The sequence below is a fragment of the Diadema setosum genome, chromosome 2, assembly GCF_964275005.1.
Source record: "Diadema setosum chromosome 2, eeDiaSeto1, whole genome shotgun sequence".
Classification (NCBI taxonomy): Eukaryota; Metazoa; Echinodermata; class Echinoidea; order Diadematoida; family Diadematidae; genus Diadema; species Diadema setosum.
In genome coordinates, this window is record NC_092686.1 from 6,051,248 (window position 1) to 6,066,867 (window position 15,620).

At 36.1% G+C, this 15,620-nt stretch overlaps 1 protein-coding gene across 2 annotated transcripts in view; it reads left to right on the forward strand.

Moving 5' to 3' along the window:
- The window catches only part of LOC140246143 (cAMP-dependent protein kinase type II regulatory subunit), a 97,864-nt gene that overhangs the window by 14,354 nt on the left and 67,890 nt on the right, over positions 1-15,620 (forward strand). For both annotated transcript variants that reach the window (XM_072325580.1, XM_072325581.1), the window contains exons 3-4: positions 10,537-10,589; positions 12,564-12,647. In XM_072325580.1, the coding sequence (XP_072181681.1) occupies positions 10,537-10,589; positions 12,564-12,647 (137 nt within the window). The remainder of the gene's footprint in view (positions 1-10,536; positions 10,590-12,563; positions 12,648-15,620) is intronic.

Genomic DNA, 15,620 nt, shown 5'->3' on the forward strand with positions numbered 1-15,620 from the left:
TTTTTCAATATACGAACACACAAAGTAAGAAATCATTTCAAGTGGGAGACACAGAGCCAGGGCAGGAGAAAGTAAATCTCAAGCGGGAGAACGGGAGATTTCGCAAAACGGGCTTTCGGCGGAAAATCTCCCGTTGAAAGCTGGAGAGTTGTAGTCTCTGAGTGCTGAAGATTAAGGACAAGCAGTGTGAAGTTGTTATAACACTGCTTTCAGAATGAGGCAGCACTGTACAAATCTCAGAGTCTGTCTTGACATCATATACGCAAACACATTCACTCAGAAAAAAAATATGGTGGTAGAATACATCTTCCTTATATAGTTCAGCTAGGTTAACATGAAAAACTTTTGGGCCTTGTTTTCATTTCAGAGATTTGACAACAGGAAGTGAGGTGGTCCCTTTTTTCCACTTTCCCCTGCCTCATGTTCTTTCTCTGGTGAGGGGACTGAAAAGTTTGTATGATATCGCTTTTAGATAATGTAGAACAGGAAAGGTAATTGGAAATTTCATTTGTGTCATCATCTAGGATTCAGCCTTTTATCAAATTGTTAATGTCAAATAATTCCTGATAAACGATGTTGATGTTGGCGTCAATTCAAGCTTTGGTGGGTTTTTTCCAAATTTCTTGGGAAAAATTCAGATTGAGGTAGCAAATTTGGATGTTTGCATCAAAGAATAAAACAGCTTTTGTTAGTGACAATCCTCTGATTTATAATCAGCACACAAATTGAGAAACAGTGTACCTGGGTGACAGAAAAAAAGAAAAGAAAATTTGTTTTTTTCCATGAACACTTTGCCGTTCATATTGTGCAGGGGTATGTGGGTGGCATCCATTTTGAAGTTTTGTATGAAGAAGAATATAATAAGCATAAAAACAATACATTTTCCGTTTGTTTGCTTGTTTGTTTGCTTGTTTTGCTAGTGGCACTCATGAGATTTGCATGGCACATGCAAAATTTGATAAAAGCGTAGGTACACTGTATGTGACTGAAAATTCGTCTTCTATTTCTATGCATATTTTTTGCCATTCATATAGTACATGAGTGTAGGAGTGGCGGCCATTTTGAATTGAAAATAAGCTTAAAATACTAAATGTACCTCTTCAAATGAAAGATTTTTTGCATGTGCAAGTAGAATTACTCAAGGAACAAAAATTTAAAAAAATTTGATGGAATAATTGGTCATAAAATTGACATAACTGTGATTATCATGGCCAAATTAGCATATCTGGCGGCCATTTTGGATTTTTGCATTTTGCCGAAAATGCTCAAGGTTACGCGAGTGGCATCAATCGGATTTGGAATCAGCACCCTCGAATTGACAAGAAACCATCAAAAAACATTGTATATATCAAAAAACAAGGTTAGGTGCATTTTCTATGGAGCCTAGCCTGGACTAATTTATTTCTTGTTTGTGTGTATTGCCAGTATGGTGTGAAAACCAGAGACATTCATAAGCCCTGAAGACATTATACTACAGTTGAATGGACTGGGAAAATACACTCCTTTAGGCTGTGAGAAAATGCTCGGTAAACATTCGCAGTGCTTTTGTATGGACAAGAGTGGACGAGTGTTAATACAGAGGTATCAGAGGGTCACCAGTGCTGATCGTATGGTATTGTCATTATTGGATCTTCCTGTGCCGGGTTTGTTGACTCTCTTCCCCAGAGCCTCAGAAGAGAAGTCAAATAATTAAAATGTTTGCATTACGATCCACTTCTAGTGAGTGGTATGGTTGCCGTGTTAGATAATGGAGGGTCCATAAATACTGACTTTACCATGGAACGTCATTAGGTTAAATGCCTTACATTATGATAATAAAGGAAGATGTGCTCAATATACAGCAGTATTGTGTACTGCTAATTGTATGACTCCTGTTTGTATGTACAGTACTCTGCTAAGTTGGCTTTTGATACAATCTTGCAGTTCCCCAAGCTTTTTAACCTTCATGGATACTCTGTGCTATGTACATTAAACAAATACAAAAAACGTATGAGAAACAGAAGGGAAGGGAAAAACGAGGAGCTATTCTGTACCCGATCATGTAGCGTATCTGATTGATTTGATTGAGAACATACATTGTATCCAGCCTTACTGCAAGTCTGGCCCCCAAAGTACCACCACAACAGCAACGACAACAAGCTATTAGAATCCACTCTACTTCTTCTGCTCAACTTTTGCACTGAAATTCAATATTGAATACATTGGTTGTAGAATTGTTGTGAACAAATACAGTACCTTACCAAGAGAATTTGGAATTGCATCAAATCAACTGCACGTTTTCCCTTGGAGAATCTCGGTCTCATGTGTGCAGGGATTGATTGACGACCCTTCAGAGTGAAGGCATTATCCGAACAAGATTGCTATCAAAACTCGCGTACTTTGTAAAGGAACTACTGTTATGATTGTCTGAACAAAAAACAACAAACAAAAACAAAAAGCCCCCCCCCCCCCCGCCCCCACAAAAAGAAAAAAAAAAAGAAGATGACTGCAATGTTCTGCTTTTATACATGGTATACAATATGTACATTGTATGACAGAGGCCTTACTGATATAGATTGGCCATCCAGTGCATTTGCCAATATCTACATAATGTGAACCAACCAGGTGCATTGTATGATATAAAAAGTTTTTCAAATTTTTCCAACACCTCATGAAGTATTACTTATTGAGCATTCATTATTCATGCAGTATGGCCTGTTTGTGTATTTTTCATTTTTTACCTTTGATCCTTTTATTTCTTCTTTTTTCCCCGTTTTAACAGGCAAATGTGATTATTTTCTTAACGAAAGGGCATAAGATATCTACGATGTACAAGTAGTCAAAGAGAAGTTCAGTGTAATAATAGCTGAATATGTCAGTAGTGAAGAAAAAGATTACTATAAAAGCAAACATTTTTGTATAATTTTTCATGCTCAGCCAGACAAGATTAATTTTGGTTGTTTTCAGTTTTGCAAAATGAGAACATTAAAGGGTGTGTACAGTTCTGATCGAGGTGAGGACTTGGCTTTTTAACATTTTGTGAGATATTCAGAAACCACTCTATGAGATGTCAAAGAGCATGCACTTCTAAGGGGTATCAAAAGTTTATTTGATGAAAATCGGTTTTGAAATGGCTGAGATATCCCAAAACAAGGTGAAACAAAGAGATCCTAATGAAAGGCGTGGCTTGTCGCCTTATATTATTATCACTTTTTGGGGGGATATCTCAGCCATTTGAAAACCAATTTTCATCAAATAAACGTTGAATCCTTCTTAAAATTACATGCTCTTTCATATTTCATAAGAGGTTTGTCATTATCTCACTTAGGAATGTTCAAAGCATGAATCCCCACCTCAACCAGTACTGTACAGTCCCTCTAAGGGTTGTTTTACAATCAGGGTACGCACTTCAGATTTGGACATAATCAGCGTCCAGCAAAAAAACAGTGTACATTAATACAAAATCTGGTATGGCATGTTATTAGGCCTAGTTACCTCAACCTTAAACAGCGAAAAAAAAATTGACAAAGCTTACAAAATTTTCAAAATATGTCAAAATGAGCCAATTTGGGCAGTTTTTACAGTCTCATTTGATTTTTTCAAAATTTGAGAATGAACATCTATGAAACCAATGACCATAACACAGAAATAGAATATCAGAATGAGCAAATGAAATGTGGATATTAAAAACTGTGTGTGTCATGATATCTATGACACAGTTTAAAAATTTGGGTTTGAAGCATGATTGATATGCATATTCCGTCCAAAAATGTCCTCTCCGAAAACAGTTTAATAACTTTTTTGAAGACTTCAGAACTCAAACAATAACATACCCTCTGCAGAGTCTCACTCATACCCTACACATACAGGGTATTTGTGTAACCCACACTCATTTAATTTTCAGGCAGTGCACATTTGAATTTTGATGGTTTCAATTCCGTCCAAAAGCGTCCTCTCCGAAAAATGACATATTTGTTCAGTACTCCACAGGAATATGTACGTTTTAAATCCTAGTTGTGTTATTATCAGTGCTAATAGTTGTCTATCATTTACATGTATCAAGACTTATTCATATGCTTTTCTTCATTTATTTAACTCATGTCAAACAAAAAATGTCCTCTCCGAATGGTAGTTACACATGAATGAAAATGAGAATTAAATGCAACAAACTTACAAAATATTGCTAAAAAGTGAGTTATGATTTATTGAAAACATTTTACAATCATATTGCCCCCATATTTCATAATATGAATGCTTTTGAATGAAAATGCCCCTTTGACTTATAATATCATTTTAAACTCCCATTGATGAAACTGCAAATAAAAAAAGAAGAAGTGAGGAACATTCAGCATTCTTTGTTTTCTATTAGTATGTATATCATATTCAATGATGTTCATCACACACTGAACATAACCAGAGTCCTTCGGTTTGCTGTACAGACATTTATATTCACAGAATCAATCATTTCGGAGAGGACAATTGCTTTGACACATTCACCATATGAATGGAATATAAACAAGAAAAATGAATGAAAACACACAGTCACCAAGATTTATGCACAAGCACACAGAAAACACATTACTATGGTTATGGTTTAATTACCCTATCCCCCCAACAAAACAGATGAATCATAAATAAACTCCACATGTGTAAATGCATAATACTCTGCATTGCAGCACAATGTAGTGTGCTCCCAAAAACGAAAATGTACTGGGTATGATCCATGCGATATAAAATCTGAAAGAAAAGCTCCTGTAATAGGTTACACTATTTCACATTGCAAACAACTTGAATTGAGAATTCTGCCCTCATAGTGCATTAGGAGCCCTTCTGCCTTAACAACCATATAAATATTAGAAGCAAAATGTTATTCTGTGGAAACTGGTCCAAAACATTTTGGATTTTGGGCCTATTTGATTATTCTTATTTGTAATACATGTTGATTTAATTCAAAGACTTACTACATGTGTAATTAGACATAATAAAGAATGCTTTTATCACACACGCACACACAAAGAATGCCTAGATAATGAAACAAAAATGCCTTCCCCTTTTACTTGTTCATGCAGGCATCTCAAATAATTGATATATCAAGAGTATTACAAGTTGCTTGTTCATGTAAAAAACTGTTTGGATTTCAAAAAGTATAAGAGAAGTCAGCTTGGAACACACCATACAATGTTAATTTACACTATGTGAACATGTTTTACCACGATAGGGTTTAATTTGTAATGTGATGCAATATGATAATCAAGAAAGTCATAAGCATCACTTTTTACTGACACTTTGTAAACTGCAGATATCAATGAAGAGCCACACCTGCACCCATTCTCTATGCATACATCTATCTTGAGCGCAATTTTTGTGAATGTCAATAATATGTCCTCTTTGAGAAGAGGTATACTCTCCAAAGTGACATTTTAAATGCTTTGAGTAAACATTATGCCACAGTGCATTTAAGATTTGCATACAAAAACACCTCTGGTGCTACACAACATTATTATACTTTACCTGAGATACAAACTTTTTAAAACTTTCGCCTCTTTGAGGATTTACAGGACTTGTAATTTATGTAGCCCAATCTAAGTATTCTTCAGGGATTCTCAGTATCATCAAATTCTTTGATTTTTATTGAAATTCATAGAAAAAAAAATATTGAAAATATGTCCTTGTTGTTGAATAAATAATGCTACTTTTCATAAATTGAAAAGGGGAAAGAGTATCATGTTTTCATACAGTATCTTTATGTGTCAAAAAAGTCCTCTCCGAATGATGTACACATATACACAATGTACATTGGTCTTCTAATATCTCATTTACCACTTATCAAAGGACATTCAAAGATTACATGTAAAACAACTCTTTAAAAGTGTTGTGAAGTCCAATAAATCTGGCACAACTGCATGTCTAAATTATGGGTTGCGCTTCTCTTTTCTTTTCTTTTTCTTTGTCACAACCTTTATGGGGGTGTTGGTATGGCTTGTTTATCACATGATGTGAAATTGCTCTACATTTCGATAAAATGTATCAAAGGAAATGTTCTTTTTGAACTTGACAATCATAATTTTCATCAATCATTTAAAGGGCTAAACATTTTAAAAGTATTTGTTATGTTGTTATCTATATGTCAAAAAAATATGTCCTCTCCGAAAAAGAAATGTCCTCTCCGAATGATTTTTTTGACACTACTTATCTCGGCAACCATTAACCACAGGGCATTCAAACTTTGCCTGTAAAAGCACCCTTGATATGCCTATCGGGGATATACAACAAATCTGGTATAACTGATTTGTGGAGTTTAGGATCATTAATTCTTCAATGTCATGGTGACTGCCTTGGGGATTTTTCCATGAAAATCATGAATTTTCAAGAACAAAAGTGTTTAAAACTTAAAAACATGACTTGCTTTCATATTCACCATCCTTCAATTATCAAAAAATGTGTTAATTTTTCACCTGAAGTTGTAATTTCTAGTCAGGGTGTGGTAAGATGGTATCAGAGGTCTGAGGGCTAGATTTTTATCACCACTGGCATGTTTCATGCAATAAAAAGAAAAGTTGAAGACTTTAAGCTCCAATTTTTTAGATTATTTAAATTTAACTATCCTACAATGCAGCGACAAAAAATCAGGGAATACGAAAAAACTTTTTTTTTCACCCCCGTGAGACAGAAGTGCGTACCCTGATTGTAAAACAACCCCTAAATAGTACATATAACAAGCAGAGAGATTTGCATGCTTTAATTATTTTCTTTGCGTTAGTTTTTTGTCACACGAAATGCATGCAGATATCTACACCGCAAGAATTTTCCCTTTTACAGTAACCAGCTAGACTTTACTAATATTTTCAAGCAAGCTTTCTTACTTCTATCTAAATTTTTGAAGATGCAAAATATACTATTTATACATGCATGTTTCATTGAGTGCATGTGTACAGTGTAACAGACCAGTTAATCAAAATAATATTGTGAAATTTATGATTAGACCATTATAATAGAGGTTGTTCATGTTAACCAGAGGCTTGTCGTACTCTGGCCTTTTATTGAAGCAAGTTATTCATGCAGGATGGATAACTGTTAAAGATATAATGTACAATAAAACAAAATTAACTGAATAGCTCAATATCTATGGATGTGTTTAAAGTTTAACAAAGTTACCCTGTCTATTCCATTTATGTACTTGATGCCTGCATGCAGCATCCCTGTATGCATTGCTGAACAAATTAAAATTCATAGCAATTCTGTATGATCCCCAATGCTATAGAATCCATGTGAAAGAGCCCCTGTTAGATGCCATGTCAGTCTCAACCCATTTAAGACTTAAACAATATTCACACTGGCACTTGAATATAACATGTGACTTTGTTAAATTCGCGGTCCAACTGAGATTCGCTAAATTCTCGAAAATTAAACCCTCACGAAAATAACAGCTTATAGAGTATGCAAGATGGTGTTCTTTGTGGGTCTTGCATCAGTTACATTTCAAAACATAATCAATGTTAGCTTGTGTCTATCACAAATTGAGCACTAACAATGGATTGGCGCTTTCATATTCTAGCCATTGAATACCATCCAGAAGCAAGTATGAGGAAGTTTCCCATCTTTAATACTGGTATAACAAATTCATCAGCAGTGTATTGTAATAACACCAAGATTACAACAAAATTTCCTGTGGTCTCTCTAGGGCGCTGTAGAGAGGAATATCACATGTTTTTTAGTCGCTGAGGCTGCTAGTGAGGACAGCCAACCTTGTTTGCTTTATTGTTTATTATTATTCCTAACTTTGCATTAGATATCTTTCTGAACTTCAGTAGATACCACACTGTAAGTCTGTCCTAAAGAAACTATAAGTCTGGCATCTATTGTACTCAATTTTGTCTGCTTCATTAATAGAAATCTTGATGTATGAAATTAATGAAGTCAGAATTATGTTCAGATTTGTTTTTTGATATCATGGATAAAAAAACAAAACAAAACAAAACAAAACAAAAACAAAAAACTGTCAATAAAGATGGTACTATGCTTTACTAGGTTGGCAACATTTGCTTGTCAACCTCTGCCAACTTTTTTATCCCTCACTTTAATGCGAGATGCATTCACAGCCTTTGGCTTTGTCTTGTATTGGCTCTGTAGTGAATCCTCCTCAGCATGAGGATTAGTTTTTAGACAGTATTGATGCGGGATGAAACCACATCGCTTTAATCAAGAAAATAATGTGAGTGTTCACATTGACAGCCTTTGTGCACAAGTGGTGGACGAGTTGCATCAGCTCTGGGGTCGGTGCAGGACAGGCTGCCGATGTGAATACGGTAGACTTGCAGAGATCCTTGTTCCTCACCAGCTGTTTTGGCAGGGCAGGCAGAAAGCAATAGGATGGCACAGTCTCATTCGGAAGAGTCGTTATTGATTGCAGGAGGGGAAATGCGTCAGAGACACCAGAACCTCTCAAATGGCACCTGGACTTCTTGAAAACGATTTTGTGCCGAACATTTAACCATTGGATTGGGGGGGGGGGGGGGGAGGGTTGGTTAGAGAGGATGAGTGAGGAATGAAAGCCTATTGATGTGAGTTACACAACTAGAATTCTGGCCACTTCAAGGCAGAAATTATGATAAGTAGGTGCACTGTGCCAATGGCTACCCCTTTGTATCTATGGCTGTCTATGAAATCCAAATACATGAGAGTGGGAAATCATCAAATTCTGTTTTCCTCTGTTTTGGTGACAGTTTAAGGCAGAGAATTGATCTACAAGCAAATTTTTCAAAACTATAGTAATTTGAGGAGTGGATACACATACGTATGTTTCAATTATTATCACAATTTTATATTAATATTACACACAATTTTACATTATTTTATATTAATATTACACACAATTAATATTACAATTTGGCAGTATAACTCTGTCTTTGTTCATCATTATGTCTGCTTGTAGTTACTCAGTTTTTGCTCAATTTGGCATTGTAGAATAGAATTGTGGCACAGGGCCAGTTTCAGTTATTTTTTCTTGTTCATACATCGATACAAAAATAGTTCCCTATGAGAAAAGCTTTGTAACCTGTATCTATATCTCCTAAGATTTTTTTTTTTTTTTTTTTTACTTTTTACGTTTTTATTTTCATACAAGTTCCCAAAAGGCAAACAGATTCCACTGTGCAAAATATTCCATGTGTACTGAATAGATGATTTCTTTACAATAAATCATATTTCATAAGGAATGATACAGACATATGTTTCAGCATATTGCTTGGAACTTTGGCTGAATGAGGTCAGTATACATCAGCACATTGTGATACAGTAATCCCTTCCCCCATATCCCCACATCTTGTCTGCCAACAGCTTGATGATTTCTGTTTTTCGTTTCATAGTATTACATGATCTGTATGCACACATTCACATACAGGCATTTCATGCATAGCAGTGGCAGGGATGACATTTATGACGACGACGACGATGATGATGATGATATTGATGATAATAATGAAAATAACTGGAAATGAGTATTATTATTATAATTGAAAAAGATGAGGATTGAGATTATTTAAAAAGATACTGACCATTATCATCATGATCTACTGGTATTTCAGGAGTCCAAATTTCACCATACCCCTTTGTTTATCAAAGTGCAGTGCCACATAGCAATAATACATAATGTCCTTAGGAGTACGGTATGAACCGGATGTCGTAAAAGTGCCAACTCCCAATCTTGTGCACCCTCATTTAACCTTGGGTGCAGGAACAAAAAGCAGCATATCTGCCATATTAACCCATCACTGGTGGATTTCTTGGGCACTCATCAGCCCTGTAGCCATAGATACCCAGGCTGGGATTGCCCTGCTCATCATTCTGGCTTCATTTCATCCATTCATTATCTCCAGCAGAGCATATCCACAAGCAGTCACATGCTATCTGCCATCAGGCCCTGGTCAGGCTTGACTTGAGCCCAATAACCTGGCTCAAGGTTGGGATGGCCAGAGGGATTAGTATGGGTTGGACTGGGATAACTGGTGCAGGGATTAAGACACACAGAGGGTGACTAATGTGAGGGCTACATAGCCTGTCAATAGTCTTTGGAAGTTTCATTAGTGTACATGCCATTCTCAGAGATATGTATGCAAGCTGCTTGAAATTTATTCAAGCCTACAAGACTGCATTGATAAATGAAACAAAGAATTTTGTAAAGATAACACCTGGTCGTGTATTACAATATTTATATCCTTCAAGATCATATCTGTATTTCATATTTTTTTTTTTTGTTATTTTTTTTTTTTTTTTTGGGGGGGGGAGGGGTTTACAGATTTTTTTTTTTTCACGTATGCCTTTGAAGGAATAGTTACAATCTAATTTTCATGCAAAACTTGCACATAAACTTTGCTTCTTGCCTCCTACCAGTAAATTGATGTTGTCTTTTCTTCTTGTGATAATATTGATGAGCATCTCAGTGTTAGAAAGAAAGCAGTGTGCATTCCATGTAAATCTGAGTTGGAAGTTCATGCACCATAATAATTTGCACTCATTTCTAACTGTTATCTTATGTTCTTTTCATCTGTTATACTACAGTATGTGCCGAGAAGTATGATCCAGAGGCCGACAATGATAATGACACACAAAAGGTGAGTGGACATCATTCTTATTGCACGAACAATGCAAGATGAAGCATAATGCATAAATTTTATTTATGTAAAGAGGAAATATGGAGAGATAGGATGACATGCAGGGAAAAGGAAGACACATTAATGTGCAAATTAATAGATAGGAATTAAGGATAGTAATGTGGTGGAATAACGGTAGTTTTCTTGTTATGTGTGTGTGTGTGTATATGTACAATAGCTGTTCATATTTTTTGTGTGTATTACTTTGTGACTAATTTCCATATCAAGTGAAAAGTTGAATAAAGAGTATGAAAATAAAAAAGTGTGTGTGTGTGTGTGTGAGCACAGTTACTTTTCCACTTTAGATTACCCTTTCTTTTCTGCCACTGCCTCTTGCCTTTGGTTCATTAAGTATGAAATAAAACCCTTGTGCCTCTCCACCTCCAACAGGAAAGCTTGCACCTACATTACTTTTATTTCTATCACACTCTCATTTACTGTCGTATCTGTGCTGCATCATTATGCAGTTATGGACTCTGTAATGAAGTGGAATACCATCAGCCACGGTAAATCCGAGTATGCCATGTGGGTGTTCAAAAAGGATCCCATTTCCTATAGAGGATCCCCATATTTATGGCAATCTGTCATTGGAAGCTTTTTGATGAGGGTACGGCACAGACGAGGAGCATGCTAACCCACAAGAAAGTAGTTTCTCTGGCGGCAGTGTAGCTCCTCTGCAGAGTCGAGGAGCATTAAATGAAATGAAAGGCCTGATTTGAAAACTGGTCATACACATAGGGCCACAGATCACTCGTGTCATTCCATATGTCAGTGGTAAGAAAGCATCAATATTGCAAACCACCAGACACTGATACAGAGTCAATTGGTGAACTCACGTACAGGCAATGGATCTGGAATGGACTCGTAAACATAGAGACTTCTCATTGGTAATTGATTGATACCACTGAATGTCAATTTTATTTTTTTTTTGCTGCCCTCATTTTGTTGATGCTTACAGTGCAATAGATGGGTCCATTTTCTATCAATCTCCATCACAGCCTTGCTAGGCAACACAAATAAGGAGGTAAAAATAGTGATCATAGCCCCTCCCTCTCCTAAATGTTGTTCCATGTAAGCATTCAAATTCACCTTCCCATGTAGGAAGGCATGGTTCCAACAAGTTTTGACCTGACTTTGCAACCCTACAAAACAGGCCTGAAAAGGATTTCAGTGAAGGTCTAATTATGAAAGAAGGGATTTGCGGTTATCAAAATAATGACGGAAAATCAAATTGTCAGGAATATAACCTTTGAGACTAGGTACATTTGTATTTTGCTTGTAGAACAATGAGAGGATTCAAAACTACATGACAATCACTGTGAAGGGATTCTCCGCTTAACCTTAACCTAAGTTTTGCACTTATCGACAATATTCTATCCATGATTATGTCAAAGTATCAAAGTAACTGACTGACTATTCTTTAGGCTTCTGTAGGGTTTTCTTTCATGCACCCTGTGGGTGAAATAAAGAAAGCAAAAGATTTATTTTACAAACCATTACTTATGCAATGTGCTTCATTTTATGTTTCAAAATGTTGAATTCAGATTGGAAAAGTATTGACTATAAGATGCAGTGTAAAATTGATTAATGATGATTCCAATGATCATCAGCTACATTGATCTTAACTTTTGTTTGATTCTGCTCAGATCTGCTCTCATTTGCATGCTCTATGCTCTTTACTGTTTTGAGGTGAATTCCTTTGTGTGTTATACTTTCCTCTAATTCATTTAGCTGCAATGAGCTAGATCTTTTAAATGCTCTTTCAAATGCTTTCAAATGTAGCACATGATTAATGCCTTGCCCGTACTTTTAAGCAATGTGAGTATAGACAAGAGGAGTATGAGTGGTTTTACAGTAATACGTTCTATGAATTTGTGATGAAATCTCACCTTATGCCATTTCCTGCTGTTTTCGTTCTCTATTCTCTGTGTGCAGCTGGTTTACCCCAAGACTGACGAGCAGAGAGCCCGTCTCACTCAGGCTGTCAAGAATATCCTTCTCTTCAGGGCACTAGATGATGTAAGTCATGATATTGTTTGTGGGTGTGTGTATGTGTGTGCATATCAATAGTGACAAAAGGTTGATTGAACAGCAGAGACGGAGGAAGAGTGAGAGAAAAAGTAAATGAGGATGGAGAGAGAGAAAGAAAGAGAGGGGGATATTAGACAGGTAGAGAGAGAGGGGGAGTCTGGGACAGGAAGAGATAGAGAGAGAGAGAGGAAAAAGAGATCATGAAAACGTGCATCAGAGTGGTGAGGAATCCACATCTAATTAAGACATTGAAGGGATTACTGCTTCATAGCAGAGCAATTGCCCTTGTGTGTGAATACATGCGTGATTGCTCACCAGCCCATTGCACCATTAGAAGTCAGCTTAAATACAAGTCTGCTGCATATGTAATGAGGTTTGTGATATTTTACAACAAAAAACAAAACAAATCAAGCAAAACAGCAACAAAACAAAACAAGAAACAACAAGAACAAATTAAAAACTCAACAAATGTTATAATCAGTAAGAAAAAGTAATTCCCAGATGCAGTCTTTTCCTTAAATCTGCATTTTTGTTCTTTTTGCTATTATTATGATTATCTGCCTGAAATTCCTGATGCTGTGAACATAAGGTAACATAAGGTGTGATCAATACAACTTTGTTTAATGACTCATAATAAGACGCCATAGTTTGATGATTTCCAAAGACGTGTTGATTGTTAAACACTAATGATTTGCATAGTTCTATCAACATTGTTCTTTCGTCAGTATCCCATAATAGCGCAGGGCTCAAATTAGTAAAAATAAATGGCAGTGTTTGATGAGTTTTCCCTCAACCTATGATGGTAGTTTCTCAAAATTTTGTATCCTGAAATATGTTAGAGTGTAGTATTCAATGCTCCATCCTTGCCAGATAATGGACACTATTTTTGCAGGGACAATCTGAAACAGTTAACAGGATAGGAAACTGTTGGGATTCATGCATGCATTGAATGATTTTTAGGTGATCCGAGTATCCTCTCGGATCACCTATTGTATCTGTACGGATTCTTTCTTCTTCTTCTTCTTCTTCTTCTTCTTCTTTATTTCTTTCTCCTCAAATGTTGTGCAGCGGTTAACTCTAAAAGTCATTCACCTATCACTTCTAAACTGATACCATATATGTATCACGTCATAAGGACGACAGATCTAATGTATCACTGTGATCAGTCAACCATGACGTCACTATGACGTCATTATCTGAAAACACGTTCACATTCGTATCTCATTAATGGAAGGGATTTTCTCAATGAAATTTACATATCATATAGTTCAACTCAAGCTCTATTGATATATTTCATAAAATTTAGTCACGTTCATAGTAAACGAGCGTGTACGCGCGCGTTGAAATTTTAACATGCTCCAATCGAGCTCAAAATTGTTTTGCACACGTTTCAGGTCATTTGGAGTATTTCAGAAAAAATCGACGGACGCGTACGCGCGCGCGCATATACGCACGCACAGCTCATATGCAATAGAAATTTCCCGTCTTTTCACACGTATCGGATGTCTGAAATGTCATAGAATGTTTCTACCAAGTTTCAAGTCAATCCGACTCAATATGACGTCATACGGGCCCGTCAAAGTTGAAATTCCGCGCGCGCGTCAATGGCGATATACAGTGCAACAATGCCAAAAAACCGCCAAATTTAAATCCGATTTTACTCGTCAGGATGGACGGTGACACCCCATTTTCTTTACATATTTTGAAAGCTGATGAGTTGTACATATCATTTCATGGGTTGGCGATACTGAAAAAATGATTAAAAGACATCAAATTTCTTAAAAAAGTAAAAAAAGTAAATTTTCAAAATGACGTCATCAAAATTCAAGTTCACTCGAGCGTATCTCACTTATCCTTTGCCGAGTTTCACCTAACTTTCAGTATGTTGTAGCTTATTTAATGTTCTTTCATATTTATAATTACAAGGTTTTGATTGGATGACGTCATCACCTCGTAAAAATGGATTGAAAGTATCCTTGTAAAATTTGACCAGTTTACGTGTTATCTCTATGGGAGAGCAGTTTTTCTGGAAGTGAAAATTGACATGACTATCTTTTTCGAGCACTAGCTCACTTATGCTTCGGTGAATTTTTCCCAGATTTTAATATGTTGTAGCTGAGACTTTGGGCTATCGTAAGTGTGCCCTTCGTTTCTTCATACGATGTCGGGATCACGTCAAAAAAGTTACTTGAATTTAAAGTTTATCTTCGATGTATTGAAATATTTCTTTCTTTTTGCAACGTTATGTGCAATAACTCAAGAAAAACATACCCTATCACCACCATATTTTGCACATGCTTAGTTCATGTCACGAACATTATTTCATAAAATAGCAACGACTTGATCAGACGCCATCTTGGGTATGTAAATCAGGGTCAAAGGTCATAGATGTTTCATCCTGTATCTTGGTGAATACATGTCCTATCTTTCCCATATTTTGCACACGTAAAGACCATGTTACAGGGATCATTTCATAAAATAACCACTTTTTGCTCAGATGCCATCTTGTCTGTGCAAAGTGGGGTCAAAGGTCATATTTTCTATTTTCGCTATGACGTGTTATCTCTATGGGAGGGAATTTTTTAGATGTGAAAATTGACATGACTCTCTTTATCGAGCACTATCTTACTTATGCTTCGGTGAATTTCTCTCAGATTTTAGTATGTTGTAGCTGAGACTTTGCACTATCACGACTCGAATCATTGATTAAAAAAGAAATCGGATCACCTTAATTTGTCAGTGATGACAAATTACAATCTCTAGTTTTTTTTTTTTTTGCTGCTATAAAACGAGGAATGTCTTGCGTGCGTTTTAATATCGCGAGAGCCAAGATTTGCAAAATTAAAATGCATGTGAAAGTTCTTGTCTACATTATATGCATTGAAAGCGAGAGGCAATTTGCGAAAATTTCGTGCCACGAAAAGGGCCATCGGCTCCAATTCACAAAAATTTCATGCTGCA